We start from the raw sequence: 22,676 nt of genomic DNA on the forward strand, positions 1-22,676 counted from the left end.
GAGTCATGAGAATACCGAGGACTTTGACTCTTTCGTCGTGGTGAGTGAACCTACAATCAAAGAATAATCATGATGGGCCATCAACAAGAAGTGAGATACGTCGAAGGTGATAGTCAAGAAGTTGTATTCGATGATTTAAGAGAAAAGGGAGAAAAGTGTTGGGATTGATCAATAAATTCGAAGTCGATTCGAAATATGTCGAGGTAAATTCTGTAATGTTGTTGGTTTGGCGTTGTTGGAGTTGTTGTTCAGTTAGACGGGGCTTTAGCCGTCCAGACAGGTAATAGAGGTGTCCGAATGGGTATGTTGGAAATCAGGTCTGGAAACTTTAGGCGTCCGTACGAACGATTGACGGGGTGTAGTATTTTTTTTATAAATAAGAGACTGGTTTTCTAAGGTTGTAACCTAACTCTTATTGTTTGTTTCTCTAGATTTGAAAGACAGCTCAGAGAGAGCAAAGAGGATCTTGGTGAAGATACGTGTCAGTTGGACCATACAGGGTGCAAGTCAAAATAGCCATTGGAGAAGAAGGTGGTGTAGTAGGTTTGTGTCAAGAGCAAGTACGTTGTTATAGCTTGGTAATAGGGACAGGGCAAATCTCAGTTTCGTGTGTCAAAAGTAAAGTCTGGAAAGACAAATTTACAGGGGACATGTCTAAAGTTGTTACTCATTGTTAGTGATAAGATAGGTACAAGTCTCGAGACAAACGCAGTACAATGTATGGTTGAAGACTGGCACGAGGCCTATTTAACACGAGGTCGAGATGACATGCCAGCCTATCAGACATGAGTCAAATGAGTTGGTCGTTTGGGAGGAATGCCCAATCCGATATGTGTGGTATGATACAGTGCGAACTAAGTTTAAACTGAATCATCATATCTGTGATGGGTTGTGGGCCTGTTAGTGGATAATGCCTTCTAGATGAGTCGTAGACCTGATAGAATCGGCTAAGACGATTTTTAACCACTACACAACACTAGTAAATATTGAGTTTTATTAAAAAGAGAGAAAAAAGATGTTTCAAATATATGCTTGAACTTGCAGATAAAGAGGTTTGGTTTATTACTTATCTATATACATCCATGTGTGAATATGATAATGACTCACTTACCAATATATATATATATATATATATATATATATGTGTGTGTGATCTATTGTTTTTTAGGGTTAGGACATAATGCTTAACTAAGTACTGAACGTGACATGACAAAAACACGCCAGTCCAGATGGCACCAATGGAGCCGAAGCCGACCACAAATACACATTACAAACACCAAATTACCCTATCAAAAGCTAGTTAGTTGCTCCCTTAATTGATCACAACCTTCTCTCTCACTCTCTATTATGGGATTTTGTCGTGTTCCTTGAAGGTTCTCAAAGGCCAGATTCAAGTTTCAACATCGAATCATTAATGCATAAGTGGAGACAAACAATGATGATGTGGAGAGCCATGCGTGTTTTCTTTTAAAAAAAAATTTTCATTACTGATGATATCAAAAATAGAACTCACCTAAGTGATGAATCAGTTGGCCAGACCACCTTCTTCAGGTTATTATTCAGCTACCTGCACAGTAGAAAATGAAAGCTATGAGCGGACTTGCGGTTGTACTCGGATGACCTCTCTGACGTTAAAGTAAAAACGAGATTTTGTTGTTTGGGAGTGTTCGATTCCCGGAGCTCTCTCTCTCAAAACTAACAATTGAAAGTTCAGAGTTCAGAATTAGTTTACCTGATTTTCAAGTTCCTTCTTATGAGTTAAAAGAAATCTTATTGTAATAGGAGTAGATATCTCTTATTATGATATTTTTTTTACAAGCCTCATATTATGATCTTTAGGAGGACTTTTGGAGTGTAAATCCCATTCGGATTCCTTAGAGTTGGACTCCTTTAGAACTTGTATCCCTTTGGTATACGGATACTTGAGTCGACAGAGGAGCATCATTGATTTTTTATCGAGCGGTCTCCTCGGGTCGGTACCTGGGAGACCTCCTCAATTGTTTTACCATCGTTTCAGCTCGGGTTTGCCTATGCTTATTTCTCGACATCTTATGTGTCATGTGTCAACATTTGATTGGAGAGTCATTTTGGTATTATCAATTATAATGAATTATTTTGGAGTAATGATATGAATTATTATATGTTTTTAATGTGGACAAAACAAGTGGAACCACTAGGGAAGACAAAGATGTTACATCAATGGCAAATCAAAAATATATATGGAGGACCATAAGCTTTATATATTAAGTAGCTCAAACAATGCATGAGATCTCATTTATTCTCTCTCTCGTGTGCACATCATGTTTTTTCTTTACAAAGTTTCGTGCCCCGTCCCTACTTAGTTGCATGAACATTAATCTCACAAACCCAACTCTCTCTTCCACAAAAAAAGAAATAAAAAATGAAAGGAAAATAAAATTGAATTAAAGGATCTTTGCAAGCTAGTTCATTTTAAGAAATTGTGGGAAAATAATCTTTAAACCATTCATAAATGACTTCATGAGTGGTCAGTTTTCTCTTCCCATATTCCTCCTTATATATACTTACTTTAACTATTTCTTCTTTCTTTTTCTAAAAATTATGCATCTCATCATTTTTATAAGCTAAGTTGGGAGATACGACATTAATACTAAGCAGATTACCCAACCTAATGTTAGGATTGATCAATAAATTGGAGTCGATTTGGATTGCAAATCGAAGATGTGCTGTGAGTGGATGAGTGTCTGGTTAATGATGTGGAGGCTAATTTTGCTATTCTGACATATGATATGTTGCTCTTTTGGAGTTTCCGTCTGAATGGGGGATTATAGCCTTCCGAATATAGGTGCTTCTATCCGAATTCCAGACGGATTAAGTAGCTGCATGTTTAGATGGATGTCACGACTTGCAGTTTTTCAGTATAAATATAAGTGACGCTTTAGGGTTGTAAATTAATTCATAGGGTTTTATTTCTCTAAAAATGATCGGAGAGACGGCCAAACCTGATGAGAGAGAGAGAGAGCAAGGTAGAGAAAGCATTGTGGGAAATCTCTTGATGTAATTGAGTTCTAGGTGTGAGACTGTGAGAGATTCCAAGATGTAGAGTCTTATAGAGTATGAGCATGAGTGAAGCTTATGATAATCTCTTGGGATCTTGGGTATTCTTGGGTAGAGATGTCATTGAGAATATTATTATAACAATTTGTCAAAAGTTTGGTTGTATCTGACAACAACCATGATTTTTCTCGAACTTTGGAGTTTTCTACGTATATTCTTGTGTGTTGCATGTGATTGTGGTTTTATTATCCAATTCAATTTCTCTTTTATTCTTGAGATTTCTGAAGGAGAATCTTGGTGAAAATTTCCAATACCTAATACTATTTGTACATATAATTTTTTTCTAAAAATTATGCATCTCATCAATTTTTTATAAGCTAAGTTGGGGACCGACGACATGAATACGTAGCCGATCACCCATCCTAATCCTGTTGATTTGCATTCTGTAACATCCGGCTCGAATGGACGGGGTGACAAGTCTCTACGGTGTAAGTTTGGTAGTGCTAGACGAGCTATTGAGTGGTGAGAGAGTTAAGTCTCTTATCTCACATTGCCCATTGGAAGATGTGAGTTATAGTCTATAATAGGTCAAACTAATTAAATAACAACTAATAAGCGCTTTTTCTAGACTCAAATTTGTATGGACCGACCCAAAATGAATAAAGTATTACTAATGTGGAGGAAAGAGTCTTACATAATCACTTGACAAACTTGAGTTTAATTTTTGCTATATATAATTTGAGATAACTTCAGGTACAACCAATGTGGTGCCTACTGTCAATTTCATTGCCCCACATGCGAGTCATGGAGAAAAGCCCTAAAAGTTTAATAGATCACCGATCTCAAGAGATGACAATAATCGTTCCAATTTAAATTATGTTAAATTAATGGAATAATTTTTAAAGGATTATTAATTTATTTACTCTTCCATGATTTATGATTAGTGTTAATAATAATTGAAGGAAATTTAACTTGGTCAAGATTATATGACAATGGTATCAAAATGTATGTGTGTCTATATATATATATATATAATGAGTCTATGATGAAGGTGAGAGACATTAAAAAAATTTGATAATAAAGGGGTTTTACGGTAAATTATTTTAAAAATAGTATTATATTATATTGAAAACAATCAACGGAAATACAAGCGTAAATCCTAAAAAGCAGTCTTAGAATCCACCAAGGAAAACTAATTGTAAAACCAAAGCGTTTATTAACTTTAATAATAATCCAAATAACAACCGATCAGCAGTTTAAATAGACCAACAAGGACTTTAGCTAAAACAAAAATTTGATCAATAATAATAAAACTTTAACCACCCGCCAACCTGTCTTAAACAGGTAATTTAAGCTTGAAAAATATCTCAACCGGGCAAGCCCGGGTTAGAATTTTATGGAGGACGAAAATCAATCTTCGAAAACATATTATAATAGAAAATTTGTCAACTGAGTCAAAAGTTAGGACTATTTCTTCTCCTCAACTCTTTTTAGTTTTTCCTTCTCAATTTCCTCTCGATTCCCATCAATTTCTTCCTCAAACGCAATCACCACCCGTTATACGTCATATATAAAAAAGAAAAGAAAAGAATTATTTTATTTATACTTTGATCACAAAGAAAGAAAGAAAGAAAGCTCCAGTTGTTAATTGCTATGTTTGTCTGGATGCAGAAAAAGGGGGAGTGGATTGGTCTTTTCTTCTCTCCAAAGCCCCACATCCACCTTTCTACATGTTTTGTGTTCCTTTTGCTTGCTTATGTCATATCATCCAAACTTTTTACAATAAAAACAAAAACCCTCAACCACTCCAACACCACATTAATTTATTTTAATTTAATTAATATCATAAGAGTATTTATTTTATTCTCTTTTTCTTTTTCAGTACTTCCCTTCAAAGCTAAGCTAATAAACAACCCCAACCTCAAACCTCATGTGTGGGGTGAGCTATGGAATAGAGATATGATGATATAATATCAATGAATAATGATAGTTTTCAATTATTTTAATGAGTGGTTTCATTTAATCTGCTAAAAAGCTGTGGTTTCATCACCCATTAATTGTTAATTATTTAGTTCCCCATTGCTTTATTACCCAATTTAATATGGAAAAAAGGATTTGGGCAATATTTTCTACTATTAGCGGGCCCACGAGAAATCACTTTAAGTGATAATCGAGTGATGTACAGCCAAAATGTATTGACTATGAATATTTTAAGTTAGGATTCCACTTGAAACAATTTTATTATGGTCGTGCGTTGAGTTTTGATCCAACTTATTTTATTATAAAATAAAAAATTCTGTATAAACAAGGTTGACAATTTGAATTTAGATTCATATTAATTCTCTGAAGAGCAAATTTATACGATATCTTTCTCGGTTTTAAAATAAAAGGGTCCCACATATGGTGCAACCATGAGAGACATGCACGCGCATGCGTTGGCGGCTCAACGACTCTCTCCAAAAGCAAAATCCCAAACGTTAAAAAAAGAAGGAAAGGCCGGTGGGTGATAAACACCTTTTTGAAAAGCCTAGACAATAAGAGAAGACCAAACCCATTACTTTTCTTCCTTTGCATTAATGTAAAGACGATAAAGAAGACTCCTCTTCATATTGACTTTGACAATTTTGTCCTTTCTAGGTCTAAACTAATTACTTAAATCTCCTAATGATGTTAATTAGTTTTACCTAATCTTAATCAATTACGTCCTAAAAATACATTCGAGCCATTAGTTATAATAGTAAAGATGATGTGTATCATCATAGTTTTAAATTTGAATCCCATCTTTCCCATTTAAAAAAAATTATGTCCTAAACCTTTCTTTAACAAAGGCTACCAATTCGAAACTCTCTCTCTCTCTCTCAACATCTAACAGGGAAAAAAGGGTCACGCTTGGCTTTTTACCTAAACCCCTCAAAATATAAAAAGAAGAAGTAAAGTTTGTCTTTGAAGCAACACTGATTGCATCAACCTTTTCAGAAAGTAGGAAGCTGACATCTTAGTGGGTGTTTAATTAATTAATTAAACCTAATTAATCTTAAAAAGAGAGATTGAGATAAGGATGTGAAACTACTTTTAGATAGATAATCTTATTAATTATTATGTACAAGTTTTTTTTTTAATTAAACTATATATAATAGAAATGGAATTTGAATATAATAATTTAGTGGAATGGTAACAAATGGATGACAACATGCTTGCAATTTGTCTTTTTTTTTTTTTTTATTGCTCATATTTTTGTAGATATGTTGGGCTTTTAGAGCACCATGCTTACATGTTCCCTATCTCCACATTCAAATTAATTTATGTCATACTATGTGGGGGAGCTCAAATTGGTAATGTGGGCATCTCTAACTTTATTAAATGGGACACACACATGCATACACTCATATCCCTAAACCCTAATAAAAATTGAGTGAATTTTGAAAGTACAAATTGCTACCTGAATTGGGATTTTTTTTTTCAGACATTGGGAGAATTATTGTCGACACATGATGGTCCAAATTAATTGGAAATTATGTGCCTAAAATTAGACAAACACTTGTTAGGTTTACAATCAATTATTTGTGTTTGGCGACTCGAAGTTTTGAAAAAGTTGAGGTGAGATGAGGTCATGATATCCCACATCGGTAAAGAAATGAAGGAGCAAATCCGTGAGGATTTCGGCCAAAATAGGGCAATATTATATTGTTGTTGGGCTTGTGGGCTATGCCGAATCTATCCAGAGTTCAACCCAACTTGTCGGAAGGTATAAAGATGTTCATCATGAGGCTTTAACAACTCCCCAGCTAACCATATTTAACAGATAAAGTTAAAATATATTAGCATATATGGATGGCAGGATATAATATTGTAATGGCTCTGGAGATTCAAATCTTGGACACCCATTACTTGTCGGGTCCATTGGTTCATGTCATTGAGCTGCCCTGCTTGACCTTACTCCTCAACTTGTATGCCTAATTTTTCTTTTCTCAATTGTTGTGATTTATGAGCCATGTGTGTGTGCTATGCTGGTCACCTAAATTTTAAGGCTTTGTAAATTGGGCTTTTTTGTCCACAGTAATCCAGTCCACTCCTACACAAAATGTTGAATTGGCATGGAATCATAACATTTGTGACATTAGTTAGTTGACACAGCTTTTCTCTCAGTCATGAACATCATTCTGGGTGGTTTGAAATTTTGAATGTAGGTGCTCAGTAGGATATCTGTTCTGGGTTCAGCGTTTTTGGCAATTCTGGCTGCTGGACCTGTTGTGATTGAACAAAACTACCCAGGCCTGCCTGCATTTTTGAAGTTGAATGGAAAATTCTGGGGACAAGTTAGTGTTCATATTGTATTCATGTTGTTCATTGTAATCGTTCGTTTAGATAGTTAAATTAGCCTTTTGAACCTATTAGCGCATATGCATGAGAGGTCGTAGGTTCTAACACCTACTCTTATGCGATTTGACATTATGTCTACACCGGGTTTCTATCCAGGAGTTAACCAGCCCATGTTATTTGTGAGTATTGCATGTAGCCTATGGGTTTACCATTGAGGTGAAGTCTGATGTGCTGTGCTTTTGATGGAGTAAATGTAATTCAATTCATCTTATCAAATTATGCTTCATATGGAATGTTAAATTCTAAAACTCAGCCAAAGGAATTTTAAATTTTTACTCGAGGCTAGTGTCTCACTTGCCTAGATCATTGAATGAAGAAAAATAATATAACAGTGTTCCAACCTGTACCAGGAAGAATTTGAATCCTCCATGGGAGTCTTCAAAACTAAATGTATATTACAATTACAAAGCTCATAGTTCATAACACACGGATTAGTCAGTTTATCCTTCATGAAGCTGACATTTTTAATGTAACAATGTGAATATTATACATTGTACAACAGGATAAAATAAACCAAAACCCACCTGCCCCATGTCTTGCTCCAAACATGCTCGAATCGTCTATTCCGATTAGCAAGAATCAGACCATGAGAGAGCTAGTCCTGTGATAGCAGGTGATCCAAACCCCCACATAAAACGTTCTCTGACGTGCATCTTCAAGGAGTGACCAAAAGTGAAGAAAACTGGACAAGTAATCTTTACCTTGCTTATTTATTATTTAGCTAGTCATCATCAGGCTCAGCAGAAAAGTCGGGTTCCTCAGGTTTTGGTAACTTTAGCATCTCAATATCTTTGATCTTTTGAGCGCCTCTCCTTGTGTTCGCAGCAAACCTTGAAGCCAAAATCGTGACCCCAAGATTCAATTTTGCCTGAGAAGGATTTGACCCAGTAGGGAAATGTTCCTCCCCCTCTTGACCTGTCCCATCAGCCTCATTCTCATCATAACAAAAGGATTCGCTCATGGTCAGGCTATTCTCTGTCATCCTCTTCTTGTAACGACGCCAAGCAGCCTGTATGAAGCAAGCTGCCCAAGTCCTCCAATGGTGTGAGTAATACCGAAAGGTGTGCTGCAGCTTCTTGCTGTGGAGGCGTCTAAATTGGTTAGCCACAAACTTGAGATCTTCAGCTCGCAGTGTAAAAGCTTCAACTTCATTTAGGGCTTTAACAGTTCTAGTGGACGAAGGCAAGTTTGTCGTGGATTTGGGAAGCAAAGCCCAAGCAAGCAGCTCTTCCCCACAAAAATCCCCCGGTCTCAATGTAATTAAGTTAAAAAAACCAGTCCGGCCTCCATTAGTTGTAGAACTCTCCAGTCTACCTCTGATTACAAAAAGCATTTCTGTTACAGGGTCACCTTCACGAACAATGTAAGTGCCTTCGGTGCTCAAAGAGGATACCAGACGCTCACAAATAGCATCGAGCAGCTGATCATCCATCTGAGAGAAGAAAGGGACCTGCAAACAAGTAAAGCAAGCAGATTATTATGCTAAAAAAAAGTTGATGTTAATAAAATAAAAAGGCATATCTAACCAAGATGTTTACAAGTGAGCATGCGACCCAACGGTAGAGTTGCAAGAGTGCAACTCAGAGGTCACAAATTCAATTATTGGAAACCACCTCTCCACATATTATGTGGGGTAAAGTAAGTGTACATCCTGCCTGTCCCTGACCCCTCCCACTGTGAGAGTAGACAAGGCATGCCATTACTGAGAGCTTATGGCTGATGGCAATAACAAACACAAGTGAATTTTTCAGTGCTAGTCTGTTTGACATAAGAATATAAAACATACACGTCGAACAAGGTCTAAACAAAGGTGACGCTGAATGTCACGACGAAGATCGGCAGGCAAGCCGCGTAGTATGGATTCTTCATTAACTCCTCGCGTTGCAAGCCACTTATACTGAACAAAACGTCGAACTCGATGTTTCAAATCTTCAGGGAGCTGGCGATGCCCCATCCACTCTTCAGTGTCTCTTCGCTTAACTCTCCACTCCTCAAGTCTGACCGTCATAGATTGGAGGTACGTCTATGACAAAACATATCTCAAAACAATCAAATCGTAGAGGAGAAATGACATTCCTTTATCAAAAAAGAAAAAAGAACACACACAAAAACAAAAATGACATTCTCCGCTGAAAACCCCTAATTCCACCCCAATCGGTTTTTATTATGCAGTCTTGACATTGTAGATATGGGGTTCAAAAGAAGCGGAGGCAGTGGATTAACTTAAGTATATCCACAGTAAGGTTCTCTGTTTTAATTAATGGATTCTCATAAAGATTTTCAAGCATTTATAGAGGAATAAGACAAGACAGTTCAATTATCCCATTCTTTTTTATTTTGTTGATGGAAGAAATCAAGGAGAAAGATGACTAAAGCAATAGGGGACAGAGGAATAACAGTTGATTTTTTCCCTTTTTTTTATTTGCAGATGATTATTAGCTCTTTTTTTGTGGTGCATAAGAGGTGCAATGGAGGTTTTTTAAGTGCATCCTCCAATAATTTACAGCTACAACAGGCAGAAGGTAACTTGTCAATGAGGGAGCCAAGGGAGCATGTACGGATTAGGCACATTGATGGTCTGATTCTATAGTTTCAATTTTGGGTTGCAAAACATAGACTTGTCCAAAACTGTATCCGGGTCTCTTGCTAGGAGTTGGTTAGAGATAACGATGTCTGGAGTAGGGTCAAGAGTGACAAAAAGGGTTGACAGAAAATTGGCAGCATTGGATAAAGGCGGAAGGGCAGGAGGAATGCTAAACAAGCCCTCAGTTCAACTTCAGAATTTCTACTTCCAAAGTTAAGGTTGAAGAGGATGTGCGACATTTTGTGCCATGATGGGGAAAAATAGAAATATAATCATTGGTCCAAAGTATAGTGCCACTGGAGAGAGGGTGGGCTTAGCCTGAGACATCTAAGGAAGTTTAGCGTGGCGTTGGTGGCCAAATAGCTGTGAAGGTTTGCCGTGGAACATGGGAGCACGTGGAAAAAGGTTGTCCTAGATAGATTTGGATATGCATCTGGTGACTGGTGTTCTAGTTTTTTGATTCCCCAAGCACTGGGTTTATAGCTTATTTCCAAGTCAATATGATTCAAGTAGGAAATAGGAATAAAATACGTTTTTGGCACACTTGGAGGGGTGATATGGCTTGTGAAGAAACAAAGAATTTTCCATGGAAACTTGTCAAGGAAGTTAGTAGGCTGTTGGTACATTGCTACTCTATCAAGTGGCTAGAGGTCTGTGGCAGACCTGTCTCTCCATAAAAGATGTTAGTTGTGTAGATGTAATTTGGATTCTACTTAGCGATACTAACCTGCATATTCCCAATCAAATGGGCAAATAAAACGAGACCCAATATGGAAATGAGGATAGCAAATGTCGTCTCCCCGATAAATGTGCTAGTCGCTAAATTCTGTCCATATGAACTGAGAAAATAAGAAAGCAAAATATTGTTAGACAACATTTTCAAACAAAGTAAATATTTAAACGGCATAAATTTCCTATATTTCCAGGAGTTCATGAAAAAATATAAATCATACACAAAACTATACTCTCACAGTTATTTGGAGAAAGGCATCAATGCTCTACCCACCTATAATACGCATAGTTTATTTGTTTTCCATCTTTTCTGATGAAACTTAAACGAACAAAGGAACCAAGAAAAAGGTAGCACAACCTAAGTACACAGAAAGCATCAAAGATACTCTTAAGGAAATAAAAATCCAAAGAACAAGACAAATTTGATAAAGAACCTGAAATTTGCAGACTCCCAGAAGGGCCAAACCCTTCAACTGGTTATAGGGCAATAATCAAAGTAACAGATAATGAGGTTCCGAGATAGATATAGGAGAAACTGGGTTGAAATTTATGCATGACAGATTCAAAAAAATCCCTCAGCTTGGCATTCAACTATTCGCAATATCGTAAGATCCACTATGCCTCTCTAGTCAATACCCAAATGACAAGAAAAGTAATATGGTACTTCTGGTATCTGTTCCTAGTTAAGCTTATAACCTATCAGCACATGCCCTCTTCTGGCCCAGGCATGAGCCAATAACCTATCAGCACATGCCCTCTTCTGGCCCAGGCATGAGCCATTCAGTTGCAACTTAAGAAGTGGATTTAACTGTGTGTTTGTGGGTGGGTGTGTGCGTGCGTGTGAGAGAGCGAGTGTGAGAGATAGAGGGAGAGAGAAGCAGATGACATCATTCTTGCCACCGAGCCACATGAAAGGTGATCAATCACTCCAATTTTGCTTGCACACGTAGCGGCAACTAGCACCATATCTAAACACAAATGTTGTTTACGCGTTAACTTCAATTGTTTATCACTTTATCCCAAGAACCAGAATCAAACCACATGTTTCAGTGTCAACTAATAAAAGTGCTCACTAGGAAGCACCGACTCGGATGCGGGGACACAGGATGCAGATGCGGGTGCGGGGACGCGGGGATTCGCAAAATCTCAAAGAATCCTATTTTGAGTGCGGGGGGACTCGGCAAATAAAAAATATTTAAACATATTTTATATAGAATAAATATTGAGATATAGAATAAAATAAAGCAGCATATGAGTTTAAATAAAGTAAATTGAGACATTTTGACTTTTGAGTGATTTGAGATATTCATATGACTAAGAATTGAGAGGCCCACAACTAGACTTTAACAAACCAAAGCCCATATGAGAAGACCCAAACACAGATCTGATCCCACGTGAGAAATAGCACAGCTGTGGGCAAACGAGCCCCCAAGTCCACTGAAAGAATAGAAGGTCCTAGAGGAATCGCGCTGGAAGCCATGGGAGGAAGACAATGAGCAGAATCGGTATGAAAGCCATGCGAAGAAATGATGAACTGATTTGCACTGCTCACCTCTCTATTCTATTCTTTGATGGCAGAATTCGTGCCACAAAAAAAATTGATGGCAGAAGCACACAATACACAAGTCGATGGGAGAAGAGAAGAGGAGAGGTGGGAGAAGAGAAGAGGAGAGGTGGTAGAAGAGGTGGGAGAAGAGGAGGAGATCGATCACATACCTGAGATTCAGCCTCGAAAGCGACGACGCAGAGAATAAGAGCAACAGAGCAGGTCAAGGTCGCGATTTAGGGCTGGAAGGAGAAGTTTCAGACGATGTCGCGATTTAGGGCTAGGTTCGCATGGAAGGAAAAGCTGTAGCCTAGGTCGGGACTGGTTTTAAGTGAAAATCCGAGTTCGCTGCGCTTCGACTACGAGTCAGAGGTGAGTTGATGGTCTGTTGACTGTTCAGACGCGGGATTACCGCGTCTTAGCTGTATTTATACGCGTCCTCCGCATGGGCGCACTGAGTGCGTAAGTGGCGCGGACTTGGCACCCATTTTGCCGAGTCCGTGCTTCCTAGGTGCTCAGCCTCACTCTCCATAGCTGGAGGAAAAAGAATACCAAGACAACCACTGAAGCTTAAGCTTTGATATTAAGGTCTCCAGACATTAGATTCATGAAAAAATCAAGACACGTTGCTTATAACCATATTGAGTAGTTGAGCCATTAAAGAGATTGCTGCGGGTATTGTATGCACTCCTTGGAGTACTGTTATAGAAACAAATTCCAAAATTTTCTTCTTCCAGAGACCACAGAACTGACGAGTAACCATGTGATCGACAATGTCACAGATTTCAGCGGATTATTAGGTGGGCGGATGGAATAAATCAGCTAAGATTCTGCAAATAGGAGTAGAGGAAGAAGAATGGTGAATTTGGTTCTGATTTGGATGAATGACTTCACAGCATATTGAAATCTGATGTTTCAGAAGCCATGTAGAAGTTCTCCATTCCATGCTATAGCATTTCAGCTTCAGAGAGAGAAAGAAATAATATTAATAGTAAAATAGGGATTTTTTGCATTGTTGTGTACTTTTACACCAAGGGGTCACAGGTTTAAATCACAGACGCAGCCTCTCCCCAATGCCGTCTGCAGATCTGTCCACCCAGACCACCTCCACTGAAGATGCATTGACAAATTCTTGACCATATTTTTTGCTGAAAGATAGTCAAAACATACTACTTGATAGGAAATAAATTACCACATGATGCTCAAAGACAGTCCTAAAATCCTTGTTCAGCCTATGTCATGGTCACTGTTAATTTAATGATGACATCATCAGCACTTTGGTTGAACGACAAGCAGACTGAAAGGCCTTTTTCAATTGTAATAGTGAAGAGATAAGAAAGGCCATCACAGCAAGCAAAATCACGCTTACATCACACTGCAACACAAAAGAGTGTACCTGATGATGTGGGTGTGTGTGGCATACTTCATGCATTGAAAACTATCTCCTAATAAAGTCAGCGCATATGTTTCTCAATATTTTTTAATTAAAAAACAATTCATTTGAAAAGGGAACGATAGGGAGCCTCCATAGCACATCACTATGATGCTAAGTTAATAGGATCAACAATTCATTCAGCCTCAAAGAAAATAAATTCATATTATTATGCTGAAGAATTGAGTGTAAATGTGCATACATATATAAAATAAATTAAAACAAAAGGAAATCCAGAATATGCAGTTCGAAAAGGATAATGCAGGCTGTTTAGTCACAGCAAAGACAACTTCAGTAATATGCTTAAAAAAATACGGTAAAAGATAATTCAAAGGGGAAAGGAAATTTCAAAATACCTAGTCTTAATAATATTATGAAAAACATACCTCAGCTGCTGCAAGCCCCACCACAAACAATAGAAATACTTTTGAAGGAAGCTAGAAGAGACAACTTTTTTTTGTACTGCATTTTCAAATATGCCATAATTGAAAGTGATATCATTGTCTGGATTACACTGGTCGAACACCTTTGTAATATTTGCCCACGATATGCGGTCACCATGGTTGTAAGAACCACAATTTAAAAAATTAGGCACGCAGGGCACTGAATCCTTTTTACACTCTGATTTCCAGCAAGATGTGTATCTGTCAATGGACAGCAAATACCATGCTGCCCCTAAAACCTGTTGTAGAAGGATAAGGTCAAATCATAAGTTGTATCCACAAGTGAAATCAAATAAAAGTAAAAAAATCTTAACCAAGTGGGACTTGCTAACTCAAATAATAACCAGGTGAATACCAGAATAAGAACAGCTCCAAAACGAAAGCAGACTTACATGGCTAGCCAACATGTATAGCAGAAGATTATAAGCAGCCCCCGCCCAGGCAGTCTTCGTAACCACTCCAGTTGCTTTAATAATTTGAGAACTTAATGGAAATATCAGGTATAATCTGGGAATGTACTGAAGCAGAACAATCAATGCAAGGTCATGGTTGCTGTGATCAGCTTGAGAGCTTCTTGTCGCTGGAATTATGAACCAGATGACTATCTGCGTAAATCAATCTCATTCGTCATAATTCATCTTTTGCCACCAGGTAAGTAACTCAAACCAAATTGATTTTCAAAAGGCACTCGTTTCCGATGTTGCTTTCTAAATTGTCATTCGCTTTCACTGGTGGCATCAACAAAGAATTAACTAGGTACCTAAATGCATAAAATTCATTTTGGATGTAAACTTGGTTAAGACAGGTCTCTAGAGAACATTTTCAAGGCTTAGAAAAACAGTAGGGCTAAAATTAAGGAGTAAAATTTTTTATTGGGCTACTACAATCACTACCATGGTCATATTGTATATTTCTGTTAAAGGGTTTACCCTGGTTGACTTCTAGATTAGATTACATGGGACAAAAGATTCTTATCATAACATTTTAAACAAGAATTCTCCACATACCAATTCAATTCCCCGACCATAAAATTTTTTTTGATGACATTTCAATTTCATTTAGGAAGAGATTAAAACATAAGAAAAGAGATGCAAATGACAGCACCAAGCAGGGGGAAACCTGAAAAATTCCCAAGTAGGAGAGAGAGAGAGAATCTCATATCGACAAAGGATGTTAGTCAAAAATCAAGAACATTTATGTGCTTACCCTATGCATCCAAAGAAATCAATATAAAACCCTCCACAAGGGAAAATAATCACAAAAGAAACTGAACATCAAACTTAGGCCAACAACTTGTAACTATAAGAAGCACGATTCCGTTCTTTTTTTGTTAGGTATTCTCATTAGGAAGGGAAGACGAAGGAAAAAAATATCCTTTGCTTGATTTGACACAAATCAGGAAACTTGGGAAGATAGCCGCAAGGAATTGGCCAAACACATTAAAATCATAAAAGTCATAACTCCAAACTGCTCTTCTCAAGTTTCTCTCAGAATACAAACCGATAATAATCAGCAAATAATGGTATTATTCAATATTGCTTACTAATTGTTTTCCCTATTCTTCCATAATGTAAATATCTATTACGAATTACATAGGCACCATTTGGATCTAGAAAATTCTTAAAAACGGATTCCTTTCCTAGGACATTTTGACTATTTTGAGCATTTTGAGCATTTTTCCATTTTCAAACTATAAGCTAGAGGACTCGAGAGAGCTATTTTCTTTTCCCTTTGCTTTAAATTTGATATGAAAGACCCAGGTAACTGGCTAACTGCATGCTCACTATTATTCACGGGAATCTTCACCAAAATATATTCTTTGATTTCCTTTCTTTTTATGTTATTTTTCTCACTCCTTCCCCCTTGATTGGTGGAATAGGCCCAAGGATAGCTTTGTACTAGGTACAAAAGTCGATCCAGAGCCAACTGAAAAACACAATGCGAGAGAAACAAACAACACGTTATAATAACATCTAATTCTTTTGATCTGGAAGTTAAACTGAAGTAAGCACTAAGAGATATTGTTTAAAGAAAGCACTACGGTAACTAAAAAATCGCAATGAGAAGAGAGTTCCAAGTGCATTCAAAAAGGAATACCTGAGGGAGTGGAAGTGTGGCAATGAGATCAATGAAGAAATCGGTCCTAATATACCTCCGAGCAATCATTTTTGGATCCATTACAAGTTCACCTCTGCCAAAAACTCTAGAGCTTGGGGCAACATAAGCTGTTCTGAACTTAATAACCACGTGCAACAAATAAAAAAGGTCCGCAACAGTCCGAAAACAAGTCACAATAATTCGCAAACGTAAATCAGTCTTGATACACAAAGAGCCATTGTCCCCTCCTATGGCAGGCAGATAAAAATATAATGGGTCAAGAAAAAGCGCAACCAAGCATGCGACTATAAAAATCCTGTTCCATCTTAACACAATATCACTTCCTGGATCAAGCATTTTTTGGCGCCATGGCTTGTGTTCTTCTGGAAAAACCTTTGCGTTCCCAAATTTGTATGCTTCAGAAAATCTATATTTACCACCCACTGGGTCTTTTTCTTGTTTTAACAATGAAGAGGATGAAACTTTGTATTCTGAAGACTTTTCAAGGAATGCCGGGTCAGCACTTCCCCATAGGGTTTCTTTATCATGTATTCCATCATAATAGAACCTACAAATTATTCAGACAACAAATTTACCTGAGACTCATAAATAAAAAAATAATAATAATAACTAATGATATGGATTAATGTACTCAGAAATTCCTTCAGGGAAAAAAATCAATTTCACAAGAAAATAGAGTTTTGCAAGAAGATGCCAGTAAGGTTACAAGGAATGCTAATCCTAAGGCAAAAGAAATTTCAAGAATTCAAACTACTGAGCCTTAATTTATTTGGTCACAAAAAAAAAAGGGGAACATAAACAAGGGAAACCAAGCACAAAAGCTCAGAATAACATAATTTTTCTTTAGAAACAATGAAGCCATGAAATTCGTTTTAATACTCCATCTTAGCAGTCACTATGCTTCCTCACTCCAACTAATGATCACACTGTCTTTAACTTCTGTCAGCATTTTATGGCCATTTAAGTCTCAATTCAAAGCTACAACCAAGAACACCAAATTACCAGGAAAAAAATTCCCTACAATTCTGGGTTTCAAATAGTTTTTTTCAAAACAGTGAGTTTCATGCCATTTCTCTTTTGAATAAATTAAAACTAGTTATATTATGGTTCAATCAAACACAAAAATACTCTTCCAACTTGTATAATACGATCTCCGAAGATAAAACCAAAAACTACAAAACTAAATCATAAGATTTAAGTCTCTTCGGATACCAAATAACTTGGAAATTTATACCTCATCCACAACTAAGTTCCTCGAAGTGCCAGACTACAGGATTTTCAATTACTCAGCAACCAATCCCAGAACTTACACTTCAAATAACTTGGAAATAGACCTAGTGTCCTCAAAGTGTCAGATTAGAGGAATTTCAGTTTCAAAGCAACCAAACACAGACATTTTCCCCTCAAAACGTAACAAAAGAATATACAATCATCCAGATTTAAGCAGACAACATACGAAGTAAGAACAAAAAAAGCAGGCCGGGTAACTGACCTGACAAGTTTTTCCTTCTTCACCTCCATCGCTAACGAAGGAGACGAAGGAGCCAAATCCGATCCTCTAACACCCTAACTGACACATAAATCTGGTTCCTTGATCTCCTTGGATGTGAACGCAGTAAAAGTCAGAGAATTTGGTCATTTGGTGTCCTTCCATTCCTTCTTTTGATATATATATATATATATATTGCAACTGGCAAGTCAATAACTCCTTGACCTGAAAAGGAAAAAGATCCACCCAGACTGGGCTTAAACTTAAAAGGTTCGGCCATTATCATCTCCTGGGCTCATATCCTTGGGCCTAATTTAGCTGTCCAGGCCTTGTCTATGCATGGGGACGGGAGCACCCACTTGACATAATTGACTAATCAACACACTAATCAATTTTCATCTCCCCTAAAACATTAGTTTTTCCTCCAAAAACATTAATCTCCATTCATTATGGATACATCGAGTGATCACGATTTTGTTCTTCTAAGTTGTCTCACTTAAAGGCCTTTGTCGGGCCAACACAATTTTGTTCTTCTAGGTCATCTCACTTAACGATACTTGGGATCCGAAAAAGACTTTTGTTGATCGAAAGAAACTTACACTTTGCTTATAAATCACATCGTTTGATGTTCTTCAAGCTACGTGGGATTATAAGTCTAACATAGGGGTGAAGAACTGCACATGCTTGGACGAAAACCCAAATATCCTAGCCTATACAAATATTTTCCACATTCATTCTTTCATAGAACAAATCCTACGCCTGTTTCTTCAGTTGACATGTTCCTTTGCAGTTTCACCTTCTTTTCTTCTCTGAACGGCTTGTGGATAATGCCAACTGCTATCGCTACTTCCTTCTTTGACCATCCTTCTTACATGTAGGTGAGCTGAATTATACACTACTAAATGGTCAAGTTGTCTCTTATTGAACCATCTAGAATCAGCCTCCATTCTTGAACTTGAGTCAGATTTTCTGATAATCCGTCAAAGGGCCTCCGTTCTGCTTTGACAACGATAAAAAAAACATGATTTTCTTTTTCCGCACACAACGAAGAAAGGAAGAAGCACTGTCGTTTGGAACAAAAAATGGTCTATTTCTGTTCCATATTAGGGAACGAATAACTCAGGGAGTTGGCTGGGGGCAAGTTGACTAGATTAAACTCTTGTAAAAAGCAAGAAATCCTAGGTTCAAACTCCCATGTCCAACAAATTTCTTCGGCGCCAAGGTTTCTTATGTAGGCCGGGGTGGAATGTAGCCGAGGTTTCTTATGTAAGTCAGGGTGGAATGTAACCGTGTCTTGGATGAGTTACTCGTTAATCGTTAAAAAAACAATTAGGGAAGGAATATAAATCATGTCATGGCTACAATCTGTATTGAATTTTGAGATAACTGTAAAAGTTTCTATACAAGGCTATTTCTATCATTAGATCTAAACCATTATCTCCTCTTTCACCAAAGATGAGCTAATGGAGCAACGACACTGTAACAAAATCAAGGTCCCCTGTGTTTCACTGTTGTTTTTTCTTCTACACATTGGTGCCAAATTCTCCCTTTGCCTAGTGTCATTTACAAACATTATTTTCCAGAAGATTTGCAGGCTTCAGTCCTCTTGAATTATTGGTTAGACTATCAAGAATCTTCAGGACTTCATCAGTATCATCAACAAAGTACTTTGCCTTGCTTGGTTTCTGACCGATGGTGCAAGCATACACTTCAGCATTGGCAGGCAAGGAATGGCTTGTGACTGAATTATAAACTGTCTCGAACATCTCTTCATCGGAACGATCGTCTCCTATACACAACAGAAAATTAGGTGCCTTGCCCGTACTGTTCAGAGCTGAAATAAGTTTTTCCACTACCAATCCTTTACTGACCCCCTGCAGTGTGAAGCAAAACATTTTAGTCCAAGCTTTCTACTCCAGTATATGATCTGAGATTTCAGTAGCATTAAGAACAGAACACGCTATGATCGATTTAACGATATTTGGTTCATTGTGAATAAGTACTGCTTTTTGATTATATTACCTGTGGTTTCACCTCCACTATTTCTTTGCCACTCTTGACAACAACAGGCTCATTGGCAAGGACATTCTCCAAATGATTGAGAAGTTCATTAGCCTGCCACGAGCCAAAGTCACCGTCTGCATCTTGAATGTGCCACACGACTGCACTCTCCTTTTCCTCTATGAAAGAGCCATCAGTTCTCTCTGTGTAAATCTGCATCACGGGTACTACAACCTTCTTCCACTGCAAATCTGTCGAGATCGAGCTGCTTTCCCATGGAGAATGCTTGTTCCATCTATAACAAAAGAATCAAGAACCATTAAAAAAAAAGAGAAAATCATATGCTAACAACCAAAATATCATGACATTAACTATTAAGTTAAAAAAACAGTTACCTTGTGAAGTAGCCATGCTCAGCAGAAATACCCAATCCCTCGCATTGAGAAAACCACTTGCTTAGAGTATCCTTACCTCTGCCACTCACAATAAAAACAAGGTTCTTGGGATCGCTACACAGACTGTTCAAGACGGAGATAACGTTCTTGCCTGGTGTTTTGTCTACAAAATCCCCAGGCATCATAGTGCCATCGTAGTCTAAAAGAATCAACCGGCTATCAGTCTTCTTATAAGCCTCAACTATGGTGTGCTCCTTGAGCCTTCTAAATTCAGGTGGCAAAGAAATAACCCTGAATGAAAGGCCAAGCCCCATGCTCCAACACCTCTTGCTGTCATGCTCGGCACAAGCTTTCTCAAGGTCTTGGTGGAAACTCCTAGCCCAATAAGTTATATCATGTGAGCTAATATACTTATAATGCTTCTCATGGCGTAAATGTTTCTCATTGTCCTTCATTGTGACAGCTTGATGCATAGCATCAGCCACAGCCTCAATGTTCCATGGATTCACTCGAATAGCCCCGCTAAGAGAAGGCGAGCAGCCAACAAATTCAGACACAATGAGAACACTTTTCCTCGAAGCAGCAGATGCCTCATCGATCCCCAATGCCTTGTCCAAAGCAGGGCTTCCCTGCCTACAAACTGTATACTTGTAAGGCACCAGATTCATTCCATCCCTTATAGCGTTGAGCACACAACAGTCAGCAATAGCATAGTAAGCAGCCTTCTCTACCGTGCTATAATTACCATTGATGAACACAATAGGTTCATAACCCGCTTTTCCATACTTGTCATTGATCTGTTTCGCGATACCAAATGCCTCAGTTCTCATATCATCCACATCCTGTCCTGCAGACCTAGCTGGATTCACAATCTGGACTAAAACCACTTTCCCTCTCAATTTCGGAAATCGGTCCAAAAGATTTCCCATTGCTTCAAACTTCAAAGTGATCCCCTTAAATATATCCAAATCATCCACACCCACCATCACAATCTTCCCTTCAAATCTTTCCTTCAATTGCCTTGCCAATTCTACTGTAATATCCGACGACAAAGCCGAATGGAGCTGCCTCATATGAATCCCGGCAGGCAAAATCTTGATTGTCACATTCCTACCATAGTAATCTAAACCAATGTAACCTCTCTTAGACTCATAATCAATCCCTAAAATTCTCCTACAACAAGACAAGAAGTGCCTAGCATAATCAAATGTATGAAATCCTACAAGATCGCAATTCAACAACCCCCTCAATACATACTCTCGCATCGGAATTGTCTTGTAGATTTCAGAGGATGGAAATGGACTATGCAGAAAAAACCCAAGCTTGACCCTATTATAGTCTTTTCTCAAGAAAGTAGGCAACAACATAAGATGATAATCATGAACCCAAACGAAATCATGCTCTCCATCCATCACCTCCATGACCTTGCGAGTGAAATCCATGTTCACCGACACATACGCCATCCACTGTTCACGCTTGTAGGCCATATTCTGGCTGTGTGACATGGGCAAAAGAGAGTGAAACATCGGCCATAAATAGTGCTTACAAAACCCATCATAGAATTCGTGTTGAATTCTAGGCTTCAAGAACACTGGGTAGCACCCAAAATTGTCTTGTAAAAACTGCGACACCTCATCTTGCTCTTCCGGATCAATTACAGCCTTCACACAACCCACGTAACGAACCTCGACATCGTCCGGGAACCCATCTTTCAGTTGTAAACCAAGACTGTCCTCGTTGTATCGAAAATCCCATTTCTTTCTCTCACCGTCGTAGGTCGCTATCAACGGAAGCTCGTTCGCTACAATGATCCGCCGCTTCGGGTTGGATACGGAGTCCGCTTCGAATTCGGACTCGGTTATCCGTTGGGGCACCTTCATTAGTCTAGAGATCCGGTCAAGCGCCTGGAAATCGTCGTCGGAGGAGAAATTCAGGCTGTCCATACAAGACTTCAACAACATGTTCGTTCGTCCAGAAAGATCGAACGAAATCAACAATCAGACAAATGATAGGGAGAAGGAGGAGGAGGAGGAAGGGCTGTCTCTACAGGGTTATTGATGAGTACAGTTTGTATTTGAAGGTAGAAAGAGATTGAATTGAAGCAGAAAAGAAAATAAAGATACAGCTTCCATAACAGACGATCGTCTTCTTTTATGGTAAGGAAGAAAGAAAATACAGGATAAGAACGAAGAGAAGTAATTTATACGAGTTTGGTATGTTTGGGGGATTCAACGGTCCTGATTGTGAGAGTGAATGTGATTGGTGAGGACTACAGTACCGGATCATTACCTTCTCACTGTAACCGACCTTTTCACTGTTTAAAAAAATTATATTATTATTATTAGGATAAGATCTTAATAAATAAGGAGAAAAAACCACGTGTAATTATTTTTTTGAAATTAATTAGAATTTAATTTAATATGGTGCCCAAAAAGTCTTCAGATTAGTATGAAAGTCTATGAACCGTTTTCCATTCAAAAAAGGCGAAAAATAAAAAATAAAAAAATAAAATCTTTAATA

At 37.9% G+C, this 22,676-nt stretch overlaps 2 protein-coding genes across 2 annotated transcripts; both read right to left on the bottom strand.

Annotated features, from left to right (window-relative positions):
- Window positions 1-7,699: 7,699 nt before the first annotated feature.
- On the bottom strand, window positions 7,700-17,926 carry LOC119995871 (cyclic nucleotide-gated ion channel 17). The gene is made up of 7 exons (XM_038842337.1): window positions 17,764-17,926; window positions 16,251-16,818; window positions 14,546-14,758; window positions 14,097-14,392; window positions 10,728-10,839; window positions 9,203-9,439; window positions 7,700-8,866 (listed from the first exon to the last, which is right to left on the bottom strand). The coding sequence occupies exons 1-7, from the start codon at window positions 17,790-17,792 to the stop codon at window positions 8,138-8,140; spliced, it is 2,184 nt and encodes a 727-aa protein (XP_038698265.1). The 5' UTR covers window positions 17,793-17,926; the 3' UTR covers window positions 7,700-8,137.
- A 1,163-nt stretch (window positions 17,927-19,089) lies between these two features.
- Window positions 19,090-22,324, bottom strand: LOC119997523 (probable alpha,alpha-trehalose-phosphate synthase [UDP-forming] 11). Its single transcript, XM_038844612.1, has 3 exons — window positions 20,157-22,324; window positions 19,783-20,056; window positions 19,090-19,634 (listed from the first exon to the last, which is right to left on the bottom strand). Exons 1-3 carry the CDS (start codon window positions 22,115-22,117, stop codon window positions 19,320-19,322), a joined length of 2,550 nt encoding a protein of 849 aa, XP_038700540.1. The 5' UTR covers window positions 22,118-22,324; the 3' UTR covers window positions 19,090-19,319.
- Window positions 22,325-22,676: the final 352 nt, after the last annotated feature.

Source organism: Tripterygium wilfordii, chromosome 4 (genome assembly GCF_013401445.1).
Source record: "Tripterygium wilfordii isolate XIE 37 chromosome 4, ASM1340144v1, whole genome shotgun sequence".
In the NCBI taxonomy this organism is placed as follows: domain Eukaryota; kingdom Viridiplantae; phylum Streptophyta; class Magnoliopsida; order Celastrales; family Celastraceae; genus Tripterygium; species Tripterygium wilfordii.